The sequence below is a fragment of the Oryctolagus cuniculus genome, chromosome 15, assembly GCF_964237555.1.
Source record: "Oryctolagus cuniculus chromosome 15, mOryCun1.1, whole genome shotgun sequence".
Classification (NCBI taxonomy): Eukaryota; Metazoa; Chordata; class Mammalia; order Lagomorpha; family Leporidae; genus Oryctolagus; species Oryctolagus cuniculus.
In genome coordinates this window covers 14,910,116-14,931,241 of record NC_091446.1, presented here as the reverse complement: position 1 = coordinate 14,931,241, position 21,126 = coordinate 14,910,116, and the positions used below count along the sequence as shown (strand labels likewise).

Below are 21,126 nucleotides of genomic sequence, written 5' to 3'. Positions count from 1 at the left end.
CTCTATGTCTTTGAAGCATTTCTCTTTCGTGTCATGTTCTGAATTCCTTATTTCATCTAACTGTTTCTCCATGTTTTAGTGTAACTTTACAATCATTCTTTTGATTTATGTTTCAGGCATTTTGTCAATTTCCCCCTCTTTGCAGTCCAATATTAATGTACTATTGTGTTCCTTTTGGGGAGTCATATTGCTTTCATTGGTCATGCTTTTTGTTTTTCTACTTTGAGCTTTGCACATCTCAAATAGCACTCTGGCCTCAGAATCAGCCCTTAAGGCATGTGGATATGGCTGAAGAGCCCATGAGAGTATTTTAGACATGGAAAGCCAAGATACTCTGGAAAAAAAAAAAGAAGAAGAAGACCTAAATGAAAGATCTCTGCTAGTGAGATCCCAGTGGAAAGAACGGGGCCATCAAAGAAGGAGGTACCTTTCTCTGAAGGGAGGGGAGAACTTCCACTTTGACTATGACCCTGTTGGAATAAGATCGAAGTCGGCGAACTCAAAAGGCTTCCATAGCCTTGGCAACTCATGAGTAGAGCCTAGGGAGATTACTGACGCCATAAACAAGAGTGTTAAATTGTTAAGTCAACAACAGGAGTCACTGTGTACTTACTTCTCATGTGGGATCTGTCCTTAATGTGTTTTCCAATGTGAAGTAATGCTATAACTAGTACTGAAACAGTATTTTACACTTTGTGTTTCTGTGTGGGTGCAAACTGATGAAATCGTTACTTAATATATACTGAATCGATCTTCTGTATATAAAGATAATTGAAAATGAATCTTGCTGTGAATGGAATGGGAGAGGGTGCGGGAGATGGGAGGGGTGCGAGTGGGAGGGAAATTATGGGGGGGGGAAGCCATTGTAATCCATAAACTGTACTTTGGAAATTTGTATTTACTAAATTAAAAAAAAATTCTCATTTTTATATCCTTTGGAAGTTTTTTTTTAATTTTTGTTTTTTTTCATGAATATTTTATTCTTGGATATGTGCCTCTTTGGCTTAGCATAGTGCCTAAGGCTTACGTAAACATGAGTTCAAGGAGTGTATGTGCTGTGCCCTCAGGGAGCTCTGGGCACAGTTTGTAGATTGGATTCTTAAAAGTCCAGAATGGTATGTAAGATTGAGGTGGTATCAGGCCTCTGGCTACAGTCAGTTGGGGAGCAGGATGTTGGGCCCAGCTAGAGTGTTCAGCAGACCAGCTTGCCTTTGTGTGAAATGAGCTAGCTGATTCATGGCCTAGAGCCAGCTCACATCTAGCAGTAGGGGGGCTGCCCACTTGTTCCTGGAATCAGGAAAGAGTTCAGCTCCGTCTCTAGCACTGCAAACTGAGTCGGGTGCTTTTTTTGGGGGAGGGGATGGAGTCAACGTGGCCATCCATCATGGAGCAAGATAGTTTACCACACCCTCACCATCTCCCCAGGCTGGAGTCAAAGCCATTGGTGACAGAGGAACTCTCCCTCAGAGCTGCCATTGATGGACACTGTGACGCCTCCTCTCGGCTTTCTCTGGAATGATAGTGCTTCCTTTCTGGCAGTCCGCTGTGCAGATGCAGGAATGCCTAGCAGCGCAGCAGGCAGCAGTGTGTCTGTTCTCTCTCCTTGCTCCCGCCGCCCCTCCCAATCTCTGCTCTATTCTGTTCTGTTCCTTCTCTATTGGAAATTTCTCTCAGTCAACCCCCTGAGCACATGGTAGTTCCTTTGTCTTTCTGCTGTCTTTCTGTGGCTGAGGTCAGTCAGACTTCTCCCTGTTCAGCCATACTGGGTCCTCTACAACTGTTTTAATTATTTCATTTTTATCAATGGAATGGTTTAGCCAGAAGATGATGTGCAATGTTTTTCAGAAGGGATAATGACATGATCAGCCTTGCTTTTAAAAAATATGTCACTTCACTGGAATATAAATTGAAACCTAGAAATACTGAAGGTGAAGACTTATGGCATGTGGGTCATGTTAGTCTTAATAGGAAAAGTAGCTGACAGTACTTGAATGGTGGCTATTGGAATGAAAAAAAGAAGGATCAGATACAAAAGAGTTTGTGCATGTAGAAATTAGAATATACTAATGGAGTAGAATTTGGATATGAAATGTGAGATTTGTGTCCTACATAATTGGAATTGTACTTTAAGTCAACAACAGGAGTCACTGTGCACTCGCTCCTCATGTAGGATCTCTGTCCTTAGCGTGCTGTACATTGAGACTTAATGCTATAACGAGTACTCAAACAGTATATTTCACTTTGTGTTTCTATGGGGGTGCAAACTGTTGAAAGCTTTACTTAATGTATACTAAAGTGATCTTCTGTAAAAAAAAAAAAAAAAAAAAAAAAAGAAGAAGAAATTATCAATTCCCAACTTGACTCTCACTGGGATTAAACATGACAATAGGTCTGATCTGATTTCATCATCATTTAAAAAATCATCTATCATTTTTCACTTTATGTTTCTGTGTGGGAGCAAACTGTTGAAATCTTTACTTAATGTATGCTAAACTGATCTTCTGTAGATAAAGAGAATCGAAAATGAATCTTGATGTGAATAGAAGGGGAGAGGGAGTGGGAGAGGGGAGGGTTGCGGGTGGGAGGGACGTTATGGGGGGGAAGCCATTGTAATCCATAAGCTGTACTTTGGAAATTTATATTCATTAAATAAAAGTTAAAAAAAAGGAATTGTACTTTAAGAAAAGGAGTGCATAATAAGAACTTAAGTTTGAGTTCAATTTTATCATGTGTAATTGTTAGATGATGGAATGTTTCATTTGCTAATATGAAACAATAAAAGTGAGAATGATGTTAGAAGTTTATCAGGATGATTTTAGGGCAATAAAACATATCCTTTTTAATACATTATATGTGGCTTCATTTTTGTTGTTATCAAGAGTAATAGTGTAAGTAATAGCTGGATGTATTAAGTGTATGATATGTGTTAAGTATTTTCTTTTTTTTTTTTTTTATATATTTTTTTTATTTTTTGACAGGCAGAGTGGACAGTGAGAGAGAGAGACAGAGAGAAAGGTCTTCCTTTGCCGTTGGTTCACCCTCCAATGGCCGCCGCGGCCAGCACGCTGTGGCCGGCACACCGCGCTGATCCGATGGCAGGAGCCAGGAGCCAGGTGCTTTTCCTGGTCTCCCATGGGGTGCAGGGCCCAAGCACCTGGGCCATCCTCCACTGCACTCCCTGGCCACAGCAGAGAGCTGGCCTGGAAGAGGGGCAACCGGGACAGAATCCGGCGCCCCAACCGGGACTAGAACCCGGTGTGCCGGCGCCGCTAGGCGGAGGATTAGCCTAGTGAGCCACGGCGCCGGCCTGTGTTAAGTATTTTCAATTCCATTATATAATTTAATTACCATATCAATTTGAGAGCCAAGTATTATTATTCTCCTCTTGCAGATGAAATTAAGCCTACAGAGATTAAGTAAATTTTCTAAACTCATATAGTTACTGATTGTGTGTGTATATTTTGAAGCTAAGCTGTTTGACTCCCAAGTTTTTGCTTTAATAAAACTCATTTCATCAAGTAGATGTATCAAACTAAAAATGAAAAGAGGCTGAAAGAAGACTAAGAGAAATATTTGTATCCCTAGTAGGCTTCAGGATACTCCTGAACACTTTAAAGAGTTTCACAAAATTTGCAAATAAATTAATTTACTTTCCCCTAAAAGTAATTTATAGGGACCAGATCTGCTTCCAATTCAGCTTCCTGCTAATGGGTCTGGGAAAGCAGCAGAAAATGGACCAAGAATTTGGACCCCTGCCATCTATGTTGCAGGCATGGATAGAGTTCCTGTTTACTGGCTTGGGCCTGGCCCAGCCCTGACCATGGTGTTCATTTAGGAAGTGAAACAGTGAATGAAAAATGTCTTTGTTTCTTTGTCTTTCTCCCTTCTCTCCATAATTCTGCCTTTCAAATAAATAATAAATAAATCTTTAAAAATTTTTAATTTATAGGACCTAGTGTTGAGGTATAGCAGGCTAAGTCTTGGCTGCTCTTCTTCTGATCTAGCTTCCTGCTAATCTGCCTGGGGAGGCTGTGTAAGATGACCCAAGTGCTTGAGCCCCTCCCACACATGTGGGAGATGACGAAAGTTGCTGCCTTTGAGCTTCACTCTTGTCCACTGCTGGCTACTGCTGCCATTCCTGGAGTGCGCCAATAGATGGAAGATCTGTCTCTTGTCTCTCTGTTTTCAAATGAATAAATAAGTCTTTCTTAAAAATAATCGATAATATGTAGTAACTGTGGTTTTGGTATAGCAAGAGGAAATAACATGATATTCAAAAGAGGAGATAACAACACCTTCAGTGAAATATGATGTGTGTGTTTAAATGTAGAAAACTCAGTATTATATTGGTTTTCATTTACAGCTTGTACATGCAGTGGACATGCAAATATTTGTCATCTACACACAGGAAAATGTTTCTGTACAACTAAAGGAATAAAAGGTGATCAGTGCCAATTGTAAGTAAAATCGACTTTTTCGGATTTTGTGGATTGGAACTTATGTTATGAAACTAATTTTTATGAATTTTATTTTTCAAGTTTAGTGCTGTAATTGTTAGGCATTTGAAACTGTAAGGTATTTTTAGTTGTACCTTATCAGTTCTCTTGAAAGAGTCTTTCAAAATGAAAATTGTGTGGAGGGTTTAAAACAGAACACATAGAATTTATTGCATTTTGTATTTCTAAAAATAGAGACATTTTCAATTTTCTTGGAAATCATATCTTATATGTATTTATTGTCTTTACAATTTTCCTCCATATCATATGAAATCAATGCCTCTGTTTTTCATTTTTCATGAATTATGCTGATAATTCTACTCTTTTAACTCTTTCAGCATGATTCCTTATGTTCATATTGCCCGTTTTTTAAAAAAAAGATTTATTTATTTTACTTGAAAGTCAGAGTTACAGAGAGGAAGAGGCAGAGGCAGAGAGACAGAGAGACAGGCAGAGAGACAGAGAGAGATGTCTTCCATCCTGTGGTTCACTCCTCGAATACTGGCCGGAGCTGGGCCTGTTTGAAGGAGCCAAGAGCCTCCTCCAGATCCCCCATGCAGGTGTAGGGGCTCAAGGGCTTGGGCCATCTCCCACTGCTTTCCCAGGCCATAGCAAGGAGCTAGATCAGAAGTAGAGCAGCCAGGACCTGAACGGGCACCCATAAGGGATGCTGGCACTGCAGGTAGTAGTTTCATTTACCCGCTATGCCACAGAGTCAGCCCTGTCATCTTCCTCTTTTTTATTTAATCTTTGCATAAGAACTCACTATTGTTGTTGTTCTACCTTCAGTACTTTTATGAGTAATTTTTTTTATCATTTACTTGTTATTCTCTTAATCTCTCCCCCAAAATTGACTTTAAAAAACAGTTGTTTCAGGTTATTTAATTGTTTTATTCATTTACCTTATGTCAGTAAAATCTACTTTTTTGGCTTTAAATCATATATGTGCAGTTATGTGTTTATGCTTGGTATGTATTTGATGCAAATGATAAATTTGAACTATAATAATTATAGAATTAGGTGAGAAATTTAATAAAACATATTCAAAACTATAACTCTAAAAATTATATCTAAAGAAGCCACTTAATTGTGGAAAATTAACTTTTGTAATTTTTTGGTAAAACAAATTTGTTTGCTATAGAATTATCCTAAACATTTCCAATTAGGTGATCACATCTTTGATGAGCTTCATGAGTATATCACATTTTTTTCAAGTTCAGAGAAAGTGATCAACAACAAGTTTTTGTTCCTTTTCCATAAATATAAGATCAAAGCAGAAGATATGAGGAAAATTTCTATCAAGGAAGACCATGTTGTTATGTAGGCAGTGGAATTAAATCAGAGTCCTATCATTCCAAATGGAATAGGCCTCTGATACTTGGAGCACTAAAGCTTGGTTGTAATTTAGGTCCATTATGTAGCCCATGAATTTTTACAGGATCTCATACTTAGAAGAGCATTATATTTGGTTTAATTCTCTGCTGCTGCTATTTTGAAATAATTAAATATTTTTAAACAAGAACCCTCTATTTACATTTTGCTATTTTTCCTATATCCTTAAATTATGTATCAGGGTCTGGTCATAAGCAATGTTTCCTTTGGTTAAATTCTGTGTTGGTTGGATAACAGCAGCAATGAAAGTATTTTCTATGGATCATAGTAGCAGTTTAAAGACAAAATAAGTGATTCTATCATGATTATAAACATTGAGAATTTATTACAGGTTTGCATAAATGATATAACCAAATAAGCATCTCTAATAATTACCTCTTATATAATACATCAATTCAGTAACATATTTTTTCCAGAGAAGAGAGAGTGATATTTTAATTAATTGAATTTTCAAGCTTATAATTAGATAATATGAAACTAGAAAAGTATATAATTCTGAATGATGACACTACCTTTTTTCCTTATATTTATTTATTTTGTAGTAGGGGAAAAATGGAATACTAATTTGTAGTGTTTTTAGATAGTATTTGTATATAGAATTTCAGTCATAAGTTTTGTTTGTTTGTTTGTTTTTTTGACAGGCAGAGTTAGACAGTGAGAGAGAGAGACAGAGAGAAAGGTCTTCCTTCTGTTGGTTCACCCCCCAAATGGCCGTTACAGCCGGCGTACTGCGCTGATCTGAAGCCAGGAGCCAGGTGCTTCCTCCTGATCTCCCATGCGGGTGTAGGGCCCAAGTACTTGGACCATCCTGCACTGCCTTCCCAGGCCACAGCAGACAGCTGGACTGGAAGAGGAATGATGGGGACAGAATCTGGCACCCTGTCTGGGACTAGAATTCGGGGTGCTGGCGCCGCAGGTGGAGGATTAGCCTAGTGAGCTGCAGCGCCGGCCACTCATTAGTTTTGGTACTTAACTTTTAAATGTAGAGTAATAAATAATAGGGCCCTGGTTACTAAAGTAATTGTTTGCTAATATGTGCTTATGTTGAAAAAATGTTCTTATTAGGAAATAGAACTAGTCATTTGAGTTAGTAAGCAATTATTAACTATCTATTAGATGCTAATAATGAAGACGACTAACACATGGCCTTTGCCTTGAGTATCTTTCAGATAGTATGGAGACGCTAGCCAAAATACAATGCACTAATTTCTAAGATTAGTGATTTGATATGCTCTGAAACCCTCTCTCTTCTCAGGATAACATCTATTTGGTTTTAACTATGTACATCATTTATAACCTTCCCAAATTGAAACTCCTTTCTTTCTTGTATGCTGATTCATTTCTTAAATTACCTATGGATTTGTTTATGCCATTATTGGGGAATCATTGTATCAGTATCTCAATGTAAGTGTTGAATAACATTATTTATTTTAATGGAATGAAGCAAATATAGACAGAGTACAGTATATTTGAAAGTAGAGTGATTCATTCATCCTGGAAGGATAAGGAAAGTTTATGCAGAGGAAATATGAATTTAAACTTGAAGGAGAATTAAAATTTTTTCTGGCAAAGAAGATAGTAAACAGAAGGGTAAAAACCATCAGTAAAAGCAAAGAAGTAAAAATGAACATGGTTACAGCATTTCCAGTTTTTGTTTAAGAAAATAGAGAGGTGAAAAGATCCTTGCTCCCACCTATGTGATAAAACAAAGAAAAGCTGACTGAACTGTAAATTCATGTTTTCACAAAATCATTGGCAATCTCAGATTACAGAGTAACCAAATGACAAAACATCTTAAGAGAGACAAAAGCGTCTTCAGGGAAAGATGAGACATGACCTACTCCAGAGGCCATCTAGGAACTATAAGAAGAGTTTGGGTAGTTGTCAAATTGGCAGAGGTTAAATGTGTGTCAATAGTGTGAAGTCCTTGGATGCCACAGGAATTGCTAGAGTCTATACCCTTTTTAGTACATAAAACATACAGTTGCTCATGGAAAAAGTTGGAGAAAATTTTAAGAAAACATTCCTTGTGTGGTATACTGCCAGAAGCCAACTACAGTCACATCGAGCAGAGCATCAGTAAAGCAATTAAAACGTCACTTAAAAGGATGCCAAATTATTCATCTTGCCAGGGTAACGACAGTTCTCAGTTAGGCCTTGGTCTGAGATGCAAACAGTAAGTTAAAAAGTGAATTTAATGCAAATATAAACTATCATATATAGAATGGGTAAAGTATTTTTAAATTAAATCAATTTATTTGAGAAACAGAGGAGGAGATTGTGTGTGTGTTTGTATGTGTGAGTGTGTAAGAAAGTGAGAGAGAGAGAGAGAGAGAGACAGAGAGAGAGAGAATGAATGAGAATGAGAATGAATGAATATGAATGAATGTGTCTTCCATCCACTGGTTCACTTTCCCAATGCCCACAATGACTGGGGCTGGGTCAGGCTGAAGCTAAAAACTGAGAATTCAGTTCAGATCTTTCCTGTTGGTGGTAGAAACCTAATTACTTGAAACATAACTTCTGACTTCTGGGGATCTGCATTAGCTGGTGTCAGAAGCCAGAGCTGGCAACCTAACTGGGCACTCCAATATTTGTCTTAACTTGCATGTTAACTATTAGGCTAAACACCTGTCCCTGAAGTGGTACTTCCTAAGAAAATTGCATATTTTTGTAAAATTTCTGAATTTTATAATGTCAAATCAACACATATTTGCATTCTGTACAGTACGTCTCTGACTCCATTAACTTCATTTTAATGCAATAGTTTAAAGAAGCTCAGAACTGTTTATTTTTTCTTCCTTTAGTCTTCTAACAATATTTGTGATAGAAGTAAATGTACCATAATGGGAATTAAATGGGGCATAGAATGAAAATAGGTAAAAGATGTGGTGATCAAATGTGGTGGATGCCTGTGATGCATCTTGCCAACTGCTTTTTCAGCTCACGTGATCTCACTAAGTTATAACAGGTACTTTCTGGCGTGTCACTGTGCTGCATTAAGCATGAATCTCTTTGTTCCTGTTAATTTCAAAGCTAGTCATTTCTGCACATGTGCAATAGAAAGAGTAAGATAGTTAATACCAGTGGGGGTAATCCTCAAGCAATGAGGAGTGGAAGTTTGTCCTGCACCTCCCACTTGGCCACCAATGGATCCTGAGCTCACTGCTCATGGAAAGTATATGCATTCATTCCATATCTGAGTATCTGCTTTTGAAGTAATCCAGCTGAGTCTGTTGCTACTGCAAGTGACTCTAGACAACAGATCATCAACATGAAATTTCATAATCGGTTTCCATATCAGATGGCAGTAAGCAATATGAAGCTGATGGCATGTAGGATAGTGATTATCCTGATGTGTTATAGTATAATAACTGTTGAGAATCTTAACTGTGGTTGATTGAGATAAAGTATAGCTTGAAGGAGAAACACTGGTATTTATGCAGCAACATTACCTCTTGAAAAGTATGAGAGATAGTAATTATAAGGGTTATGAACTTGACTGGCTTTTGTTAACTGCCATAAAGCCTTGAAGAAAGAGCCTTTCATCAACTCAAGGCATGCTGTGAACATCAGAAAGCCTTCATGAGAGCATTTAAAGATCTTCATCTTCTGCAGCCAGAGGGCAAAGTATGTTGAAAATCATTGCAGACTTTAGTCATAAGGTTGCCTGACAGTAAATGAAACTGAAGCCTCAGACAAAACTGCTCTTCCAGGCCAGAGTCACCGTCAGAGGGGAATGGGTGAGAACTTTCAAATCCGCAATGGGAATACTTACGAATATGTTATTAAAACCTTGAATCCCAGATTGCTCTGAATACTCCTTCTTGAAAGAAAAGTCCTCTGTATTTAGATAGAATAGAAAAATCTTCCCTTTCCATAGGGACTATGCAGAGATTTCACCTGAGATTTTTGCTTCATTAAAAAATGGTTTAATTCCTCCAGAGAATCCCATCTCTACTTACTGTCTGCATATCGAGAAGAAGTGTCAGATCTCAGCATAGTGTGAGTGAGAAAACAAAGTCTGTTCTACATAAGAAATAGCTTACCCACTGGGAGTATTGCAGGGCCTGGCAAATAAGCACAGGCAGGAATGAGGAGTAAACATGTGAGAGTAGATTGTGAAGGTGTTATTCTATCAAGGGATATGAATATGACAGGAAAATGAATTTATTGGTATAAAATCATATGGAATCACTTTTTTGTGATTTTATGATTTTATATCTTAGTGAAGGTACCTGGAGTCATTAAATTGTGGATATGGTGATGGTATTTGAGGTGGGGAGATGCTGGAACTGTCTTGGTGGAAGTTTTGAGCATTGGAGTCAGAAAGCTCAGGAAGTTGAATGTATTTACTTGCATATATTATATAATACCAAACAGCCCATTGTAGTAGGCCATTTTCTGCTGCTATAAGTGAATACCACAGACTGGGTAATTACAGTAAAGAGTCAAAGTCTGGAAGCTGGAAGGTCTAAAGCCGAGGGCTTACATCTAGTGAAGGTCTTCTTGCTTGTGGACTCTTTCTGCAGAGTCCCAGAGAAGCACAGGGCGTCTTTTGTTAGAGAACTAAAATGGCTTTTTAAAAATGTTTCAATTACTTGGCCAGACAAAGAAACTGAGAAAGAGAAAAGGAGAGGGGGGAGGGAGAGGAGAGAGAAGGAGAGAGAGAGGGAGAGAAAGGGGGAGAGAGGGAGAGATAGAGGGAGAGAGAGAGAAAGGGATCCTCCATCCACTGGTTCACTCCCCAAATGGCCCCATTGGCCAGGGGTGGACCAGGCTGAAGCCAGAAGCCAGGAGCTTCATCCAGCTCTCCCACTTATGTGCAGGGGCCCAAGGGCTTTAGCCATTTTCTGTTGCTTTCCCAGGCACGTTACCAGGGAGCTGGATTGGAAACAGAGCATTCAGGACTTGAACTTGTGCCTATATTGCATGCTGGTATTACAGGTTGTCGTTCAACCCGTGTGCAACAATGCCAGCCCCAGTGAAGTCTGTTTTTTTGGGAAGCTAGCATAGTCCATGATATCCAGCTTGATTTTGCATTGATACCTGGTTTAGCAAATTTAACTGGTTTTAACTCTAGATAGTCAGCATATATCCTAATACATATAGAATTGTTGAGCTTAGTAAAAAAAGAGGTTCTAAATAAGGAACAAAACACTAAAGGTACAAGATATCCTAATTACAAGTTGAAAACAATTACAAAAAGAAACACATTTATATGCCAAAGGAAGAGAATACACTTTAAAATTTTATTTTAGTCAGTTTTTTACATTTATTAGTCAAAGTTATCTTGAAATATCAGAAGGTAAAATAAATAGCTCCTGTATATTCTAAGTTAGCCTTCTGGGAAGAAATAAATTATAGTAAGTTTCAACATCTTAATGTGGAAAATGTATCTATTGTATATAATGTTTATCATCATATAGACTCATTTTAAATACATGTGTATTATAAAATGAATTACTGCTATTCACTAGCATGCCAATGTGATTAATTTCTGAGGGACTCAAAGCACTGGGTAAGTTGCAAAGTTTAATTCTCTTGAGTCTAAGGAAATGTGATAAGTAGCTGAGAATATGTCTCTGTAATCTCTTTCTAAAATAATTGTCTTTTTTGTTTTGTCATTTGGCAGATGTAGATATTTCTTCTCTTTATTATTATATTCTCTCTTTGTCTTTGTTCAACCATACTTACAGTTGTAGTTAACTTATATTGAGACATACTAAATATACCTGCATTTGGGCTAAGCACTTTAATTATGTTTATTCTGCAGTAGGTGGTATTATTATCCTCATTTTAGTGTGAAAGCCACATTCTAGTTAGTGTTGGAATAGTTCTTCCACCTAGGTTTCTTTGACTAAAATGTCAGTCCTTTTTATACTCATTATTTCCTTATTAAAGATATATGACAAACGACAATTGAGACAATTTCCACAATGTATAAATGTTTTGAAAACTTGTGTGTATTCTTTGTGAACTATATATTATTCTCAGATGTTAATATAAAGTATTTACTATTTAATTCAAATTAAACTTATTTACTATAGCAAAAATGTGTTATAGTGTTATCCCTAGGGGAAGAATTAAACAACATGGACTTGATTCTTCCGATATTTCTATTTAAATTATGCCAAATTCAGACTAATCATTATTCAGTTTTTTATATAAAATATTCTCTAAAGTATCAGTACTTTTAACTTGGGTTTATATTTGACCCAGTAACTAATTATCATTTAAATTATTCTTAATTTCAGATGTATTAAAATAATTATTTTAGTAGTATTATGCATTGAAGTCATAGAGTCTGGAGTATATTATTTATACATTTTGGAAATAAATGTGTGGTAAATGATTATTTATCACTATCTTGTTTGCATTAACATCTGTATTTTTTCACTAAGTTACAACATTCTCATTCTATGTGTGTGAGTGTGTGTTCAAAAATTGAAAGTCAGTTAAATGGCAGCATCAAAAATGTAGCTAATATGAAACCTTGTCTACTTCAAAAATTGCCAGAAATAATTAAAACCAGACTTAAGCCAGAGTTGACTTTCAAAAGTTAAATATATAGCAGATCTTGAGATGAAGAAATGTCTTATGACATTATAAACAGAGCAAAAGCCAGAGTGAGTAACTTTTGCTGTGATTCTGTGGTGGCTTACAGGGAATATGGTTTTGCAGCTCAGTGAAGTTCAAATCTGGAAGTGTAGACTCAAAACTCTTGATTGATTATTCCATTAATGTAAGAAAGAGTAGAAATATAATCCTGAGGAATCAACTCGAGAACTTGTCTCTGTGTAGGAAAAAATTCTCTTAGGAGAATTGAAGGACCAAGCCATAGTCGCATACTGGTGTAAAATTTGAATTTCTACTATCCACATAGTGAAGGGGGTCTCAAACTGACCAATCAGTTTATGGATTTGTCTCAGCTGAATGAAACCTGTAAGTCAGTATTTCTAAAACTTTTTGATCCTGATGTCCATTTGTACACTTAAAAATCATTGTGTACGTGTTACAATAATTAATATGTACTATATTAGAAAATTTAAATGAGATATTTAAAATATTTGATTATTTGTAATATTCATAAGTAAGTACCTGCTAAATAACACATTTTAATGAAAAATAACTACTTTCCAAAATAAAAAAATATAGCAAGAAGGGTAGTTTTGTATTGCATTTTTACAGCTTTCTTTAACATCTGGATTGATGGAAGATAGTTGGATTCTTTTTTTAAATATTTATTTTTATTTGAAAGTCAGTTACACATAGAGAGGAGAGTCAGAGAGAGAGAGATAGAGAGAGAAAGAGAGAGGGCTTCCATCCGATGGTTCACTCTCCAGTTGGCCGCAATGGCCAGAGCTGTGCCAGTCCGAAGCCAGGAGCCAGGAGCTTCTTCAGGGTCTCCCATGCGGATGCAGGGGCCTAAGGACTTGGGCCACCTTCTACTGTTTCCCAGGCCACAGCAGAGAGCTGGATTGGAAGTGGAGCAGCCGGGTCTCCAACCGGCACCCATATGGGATGCTGGCGCTTCAGGCCAGGGCATTAACCCGCTGCGCCACAGCACTGGCCCTGATAGTTGGATTCTTATAATGATTTTGTATTCAATCTGTTTGATACATTGTTTTAGTTGAAATATATAAACAAATCTGGTCTCATACTGATTATGGTGCAAAATGAAGGAATTTTTTACAGCTCTTTTTCATAGGATTGTGACTGTTTTTCTTCGATATTTTCCCCCAAATTGGCACAGTTTTATAAATGATAGTTGAGTTGCAATATGTAATGTGCAGCCACATAGATGAACTCATTATATTTATGACCTTAAATCCTCTAGTCTGTTTTATGTGCATAAAAGATCCATTAAAAGAGCAAAATAGACTTCATTCTTTTGTGTCTGTTGTCTTTTTCTCAATATCATGTTTTTAGATTCAGGTTCCTGCATCAAGGTAACTGTAATCTGATCATTTTCTTTGTTGTAGAGTATTTCATTCTATGATGGTAAAGCACTTTATTCATTCATCCTCCTTTTCTCTTATTTAGTAGTTCCAGCTTTTTTTTTTTTTTTTTGACAAATAGAGATAGACAGTGAGAGACAGACAGAGAAAGGTCTTCCTTCCATTGGTTCACCCCCAAAATGGCCGCTATGGCCGGCGCTGTGCCGACCCAAAGCCAGGAGCCAGGTGCTTCTTCCTGGTCTCCCATGTGGGTACAGGGGCCCAAGCACCTGGGCCATCCTCCACTGCCTGCCTGGGCTACAGAAGAGAGCTGGACTGGAAGAGGAGCAACTGGGACTAGAACCTGGGATGCCAGTGCCGCAGGTGGAGGATTAGCCAAGTGAGCCACAGTGCCAGCCCCAGTAATTCCAGCTTTTTAAAAATATTTATTTGTTTATTTGAATGCCTATTTCATCGTTCTTTCATCCATTGGTTCACTCCCCAAATGGCCACAATTGCCAGAACTGGGCCTTTCGGAAACCAAGAGCCAGGAGCTTTATTTGAGTCTCTCACGTGGGTGCAGGGCCCTAGGGCTTGGGTCATCCTCTGCTCCATTCCCAGGCACTCTAACAGGGAGCTGGATTGGAAGTGGAACAGCCAGGACTTTAACTGGCACCTATACGGGATGCCAATGTCTCAGGCAATGGCTTTACCCAGTACACCACTATGCAGGCCGTGCAGTTTGTTGTGTTAATATTACCACAAATATTTTATGAGAAGTCTTAAATAGACTTGTGACTCAGAAATGCCCATTTATGTTGGGTATGTGTTGGGTATGTGTGTGTGTGTGTGTGTGTGTGTGTGTATGTGTATCTGCAACTTTGGAGGATTAACTCTTGTAAACTTTGTAAAGAATTCCCCTCCATAGTGATTTTCTCATTTTCTATTCCCACCAACCAAAAGTATTGGAGGGCCGGATTAGCCATAGGTTCATAAGCTGAGCAAATTGGTATTATTTCCAAAAGATTTATTTGAAAGTCAGAGTGGGAGGGGGCAGAGAGAGAAAATGAATGAATGAATGAATGAATGCAGCCTGGGCTGTGCCAGGCCAAAGTCAGGAATCAGGAATTCCATCTGGGTCTCTCACAGTGGGAGCAGGGACTGAATCACTTAAGATATCATCTGCTGCCACCCACACACATGAGCAGGAAGCTGGACAGGAAGAGCTGAGGAGCCTGGGTTCTAACCAGGTAGTCTGATGTGGGGTACAGGCATCCTGAGTGGCAGCTTACCAGATGGGCCAGAATGTTTTTTTAAAGTTTGCCAGTCTGATAGGGAAGGATTGATATCGTGGTGTAATTTTAACACACATTTCCCTTATTATGAGTGAAACTGAACGTCTCTTTGAATGATTAAGAGTCATTTTTATATTTTTTGAATTGTTTGTTCATGCCTTTGACAGTTTTTTTTGTAGAATTACTAGTCTTCTTTCCCATATTTTTAAAGAGTTCTCAATAAGTCATGGACTTTAGTCCTTTTTCTGTAATCTATTACAAATATTTACTCCCAATTTGTTATATATCTTTTGACTTTATTAATGGTCTTACTTTGCCATTAGGAGTCTTTAATGTGAAAGTTTATTTTTTTTTTTAACGTTGGATTCATCTTCATGAAGTTGCATTTAGGATTTTGTTTATAGTTAAGAAGCATTTAATTATACTTAAGTTATAGTGCAAGTAACTTATCGTTTCCTCTAATATACTTAAAGTATTTTTTGCATTTAAATTTTGATTCACTTAAGGTTTTATTTATAGTATATTAGATCTGATTTTGTATTTTTATATATGGCTATTTGGTTGTCATAATACCATTCATTAAAAGACTGTCTTAACATAATCATTTAAGGCATTAATTTTATTATATACTAAACTTTTACTACATGATAGCTAAGCCTATTCCTAGAATTTCTTTAGCATATCTTTGGTCTTTGTATTGATGTGCTTGTATTTTGTTATTAAATTATGAAGACTCAGCATATTTTAATGTCTTTCTTTTTTAGCTCTCTCCAAAAATCTTTCTTTTCAGTGTTTTCTCAGCTGTTCTTGTACATTTACTTTTGCATGTGGAAATTGAGATCAACATTTTTAGTTCTTGTAAGAAACTTAATGCAGTATTTGTTTCATAAAATTAAAGATTACCTTGGAAATTAACATTATATCTAATTTTGGGCTTTCCGGGCCGTTTTAGACTGAAATCTCATTGTTATGTTTTCTCCATAACTATCTAACTTCGTAACTATCTCATTAGCTGGTTGCAGGTGCTTGTGATTCTTTAAATAATACCCGAAATTAAAACTACCAATAATTGATATTTACATTCAATTCATAATTGTGTATTTTGAAAGTACTTTAAAGAGTATATGTTCTAATTTATTTTTTTGAATTATAACAATTTAATAGAGAACATAATTCTTATACTGAACACTTTTGTAAAACTTCTCAGTGGAATTCTTAACAATATGGGGCTGATCATGTTTTTCTATTAAAATTGCTGAGCCTGACTAATGAAAAATAGCAAGTTACTCACTAAATAAGATCATGTAATTTCATATCTCTGAGAAAACTTGTGGTTTGGAGAAAGTAAAATTTTAGCAATTGTTTTGTAGAACCAAGTGTTGAAGATAATCACAAATACAAAAATTTTCTACCTAATATATTATGTAATTTTAATAAATTAAGAATTATTAGGATGAAAGGAAACCTTATGATTTCTGATAAGATAAATGGAATTTATCTTGAAACTTTTTAAAAAAAATTTGGAACTCTTTAAGTCAATGTAATCAATTAAAACATACTCGAAACTCCTTGTCATTTGTAAAAATCAGTAGTTTTTGTTTGCTTTTGGACTTTGAAATCATATATTTGAATAAGAAAGATATGCAGAGAATTTTATACAAAAAAATACCATGAATATTATCTTGAGTATTTTTCTATGCTAATGGGAGTGTTGAGACACTCATGACAAATTAAGTTTATTTTTTTGCAGCAGAATTATTTGAATGTCAAATGTAAATAGTCTTTCAATGTGTGTATATACTTGATATGAAGGAACAGGATTTAAGGAGGTGTGTCTAAAGGAAGGAACAATAGTATTATAACAGTGTAGATTCTGAAGTGCTTAACCTGGCCGTAATGAATATGTTTTATGAGGGCAGAAAACTGTATGTCATGAATTTTAAAATAAGTGTTTGGAGAAGTCACACAAAACCCAACAATCAGATTGCTTTTCTTTTTTTCTCTTTCTTTTCTTTTTTTTGCAGACTTGGTTGTATAAAGGACTATCATTTTTCTAATTTAATTTAGTAGTTAGTCTGGAACAAAATTTACTCTTTTTATTGCCTGAATACAAAAACTAACAATGAAAATTTAGTCTGATTATTTATCCCATTATTCTCCACTATTTGACTCACCATTAGCTAACATATATATTAGTTAAGATATAATGTATATTAAAGTATTCTTCTTTACTAATGAACTCTACTACAACTAAAGAGATTTCAGAAGATCTCTCTTAACTCTGTAAATTTTTACATGTAATTTAAATATTAAATCACCTTATTCCATTATCTTGAAGTATATATATTATTTTGGAGTATTTCCAAGGAATAACATGATTTTATCTCATTGCAATAAACATTTGTATATACTTACCTTTGAACTCATTAGCTTGAATGCTCATATTTTATCCCATTTTTAAAATAATCTACCCACATGAATTAAAAGTTTGATCTCCTAAAGTTAGTCTATATTAGTCTATTTTATTTGGCATGGTTGATACAGAGAAAACTAAAACTTTTTTGCATTTTACAACTAAAGAGATCTCTTTAAAACAGATTAATTGGTATAGTAACTGGGGGGGAAATATATTAATTTCAAATCAAACAAAAAGAACATGATGTGGATTGTGAATTCTTTATTTTTTTCTACTTTTTTTTTTTTTTTTGACTGGCAGAGTGGACAGTGAGAGAGAGAGACAGAGAGAAAGGTCTTCCTTTGCCGTGGGTTCACCCTCCAATGGCCGCCGCGGCCGACGTGCTGCAACCGGCGCACCACGCTGATCCGATGGCAGGAGCCAGGTGCTTCTCCTGGTCTCCCATGGGGTGCAGGGCCCAAGCACTTGGGCCATCCTCCACTGCACTCCCTGGCCACAGCAGAGAGCTGGCCTGGAAGAGGGGCAACTGGGACAGAATCTGGTGCCCCGACCGGGACTAGAACCCGGAGGATTAGCCTAGTGAGCCGTGGCACCGGCTCTATTTTTTTTCTACTTAATAATATCTGTACATCTCTATTATACTTTCAACTTCTCATATTATTAAGGAAAGATAAATATATCAAAGCTCATAAATCGATCCTGTCTGCCTTTGATGTGCCTTATATTCATCTGTGTATCTTTGTTTTTTCCTTTTCACTTATTTCTTCTTTTTTTAAAAAAAGAAGTTTATTTACTTGAGAGGCATTGTTACAGTCAGAGAGAGGGAGAGAGAGAGAGATCTTCTATGTGCCTGTTCACTCCCCAGATGGCTACACTGGCCAGAGCTGTGCCAGTCTGAAGCTGGGAGCCAAGTGGGTGCACTGGACCAGGCACTTGGGCCATCTTCTACTGCTTTCCCAAGTTATCAGCGGGGAGCTGGATAGGAACTGGAAAGCTGGGGCCTGAACTGGTGCCCATATAGGATGCCTGCACTGCAGGTAGATGCATAACCTACTAGGCCACAGTGCCAGCCCTTCCATTTATTTCTTCTCTTACTCATGTTCAGATACAGGGTTTCTACAATTCATTCCTTTTTGAAGCCTTGGTTGGTTTTTTGTTTATTTGTTTGTTTTTAAGATTTATTCACTCAAAAGCCAGAGTTATTGAGAGAGGAGAGACAGAGACACAGAGACAGTCAGACACACACACACACACACACACACATAGATCTTCCATCCACTGGTTCACTTACCAAATGGCCACAATAGCAAGGGCTTGGGCAGGCTAATGCCAGGATCCTGGAACTTCATCCAAGTCTCTCATGTGGGTGACAGAGGCCCAAGGAACTTGAGCCGTCTTCCGCTGCTTTCCCAGGTGTGTTAACAGAGAGCTGGATCAGAAGTGGAGCAGTCAGGACTAGAACCGGCACTCAAATGGGATGCCAGCATCAGAGGCAGTTGCTTAACCTGCTGCACCACATGCTGTTCCCCCTTAACGACTTAGTTTTAAAATTTCAATCAATGATACAGTTTTTAAGTTGTTTAATGTAGAGTGTACTTTTTTTGTGAAGTAGCAAATTTTGAGTTACATTTTTAAGAGTAAATGAGTTTTTGTGTTTCTGCAGATGTGACTCTGAAAATCGTTATGTTGGTAATCCACTTAGAGGCACATGTTATTGTAAGTATTTGAATTTTTAAATATTTAAATAATTGGTTTATTAGTTTCAGATTATAAAAGTCATCTTGAATAACTAAACTGTCATTAATATCTTATAATTATTTAAATTTATAATCAAGCTATATATTGCTAAGAAAGACAATGTCATTTTTGCTACATTAATTATATTTGGTGCATTTTTTCTATTCTTAACATTTTTTCTATTTTTAACCTGAACATGGAACAAAATATAGAACTTGAGTGCACTTAGTTGGTTACAATGCATTCTTTTCCATTATGATTAATTTTTGAACAAATATAAACTTGTGATATATTTTTTCTAGGCTATAATTTTGGACATTACAAAAAAGTTACGGTGATTTTGTATTAACAGATACTTCCATTGGGTAGTGACATATGGTGCATATCTGTTTTTTTAAAAAAAGATTGTATTTATTTGAGAGACAGAGTTACAGACAGAGAGAAGGAGAGACAGAGAGAAAGGCCTTCCGTCCATTGGTTCACTCCCCAGATGGCTGTGGCTGGAGCTGGGCCAATCTGAAGCCAGGAGCCAGGAGCCTCCTCCAGGATGGAGTTCCAGGATCCTGGAATTAGCCAGCAGAGAGCTGGATCAGAAGAGGAGCAGCCAGGATATGAAATGGTGCCCATATGGGATGCCGGCATTGCAGGCAGAGTCTCAGCCTAGTTTGCCACAGTACTGGGCCCTCTGTTTAACTTTTTAAGAAACAGCTCACCTGTTTCCCAAATTGTGTACCATTTTACATTTCCACCAAAGATGTATGGAGCTTCACTTTTTCTATACTTTTCAACCCTGTGTTCAGTTGTCTTTTAAATTTTAACCAGGCTAATATGTGTGTAATGGTCTTTAATTCTCATTTTTTGCATTTCCCTAATGACTAATGATGTTAATTATCTTTCTATGTGAATATTTACCATATCTAAATAGTATTAGATGAAATATCTGTTTAGGTCCACTGCACATATTTTACTGGATTATTTGTTTTTATATTATTGAGTTTTCAGGATACCTTAGATAGAAGTCCTTTACCTGATAGATGATTTGAAAATATTCTTTATTTATAGCTTTTCTTTTCATCCTATTAGCACTATGTTTTTTTAAAAGTCAGTTTTAAATTAGATGAGATTCAACTTACTGATTTTGTTCTTTTGAAAAATCTTAGCCTAAACAAGAATCATAAAGATTTTCCCCAAATTTTCCATAGAAGTTTAATAATTCTAGAATTTCTGGGTAAGTAGATGGTCCATTCTGAGTTATTATTTATATACATTATTAATAATAGATGGAAATTTTTCTTTCTACATATAGATATCCAATGTTCAAATACAAACACAATTCGATTATCTTTGGGTAGGCTTGAATTATTTGTGCACCTATGTAGAATGTAAATTTTCTGTTTATGTGAGATCTAACTTTGGATTCTTTATTCTGTTACATTAATCTATTTTTTACTCTTTTTTTTTTTTTTTTTTTTTTTGACAGGCAGAGTTAGACAGTGAGAGAGAGAGAGAGACAGAGAGAAAGGTCTTCCTTTCCGTTGGTTCACCCTGCAAATGGCTACTATGGCCGGTGCGCTGCGCCGATCCGAAGCCAGGAGCCAGGTGCCAACATTGCATTTTTAACATTAACATGAATTTATGTCTTGAAATCAAGTAGTACTTATCCTCCAACTTTGTTTTTCCTTTTCAAACTGAAGGCTATTCCATTTTATCTACATTTATATATTGATTTAGGAATCTATTTTTAAATTTTTGCAAAAACATTTTAGGATTTGGATTTGGATTGTGCTGAATTAGGAAATGCGGTTGGGGTCAGTTGAAATTTTAAAGATGGTGAATCATTTGACTCGTAA

At 36.5% G+C, this 21,126-nt stretch overlaps 1 protein-coding gene across 7 annotated transcripts in view; it reads left to right on the top strand.

Moving 5' to 3' along the window:
* ATRNL1 (attractin like 1) overlaps positions 1 to 21,126 on the top strand; it is an 814,147-nt gene that overhangs the window by 290,622 nt on the left and 502,399 nt on the right. For 6 of the 7 annotated variants that reach the window (XR_011382205.1, XM_070057169.1, XM_070057170.1 and 3 more), the window contains exons 20-21: positions 4,364 to 4,457; positions 19,203 to 19,255. Coding sequence is in view for 5 of the 7 variants with exons in the window: in XM_070057169.1 (XP_069913270.1) it covers positions 4,364 to 4,457; positions 19,203 to 19,255 (147 nt within the window). In the remaining 2 variants the exon portion in view is untranslated. The remainder of the gene's footprint in view (positions 1 to 4,363; positions 4,458 to 19,202; positions 19,256 to 21,126) is intronic. The other variant, XR_011382206.1, reaches the window with a different exon arrangement.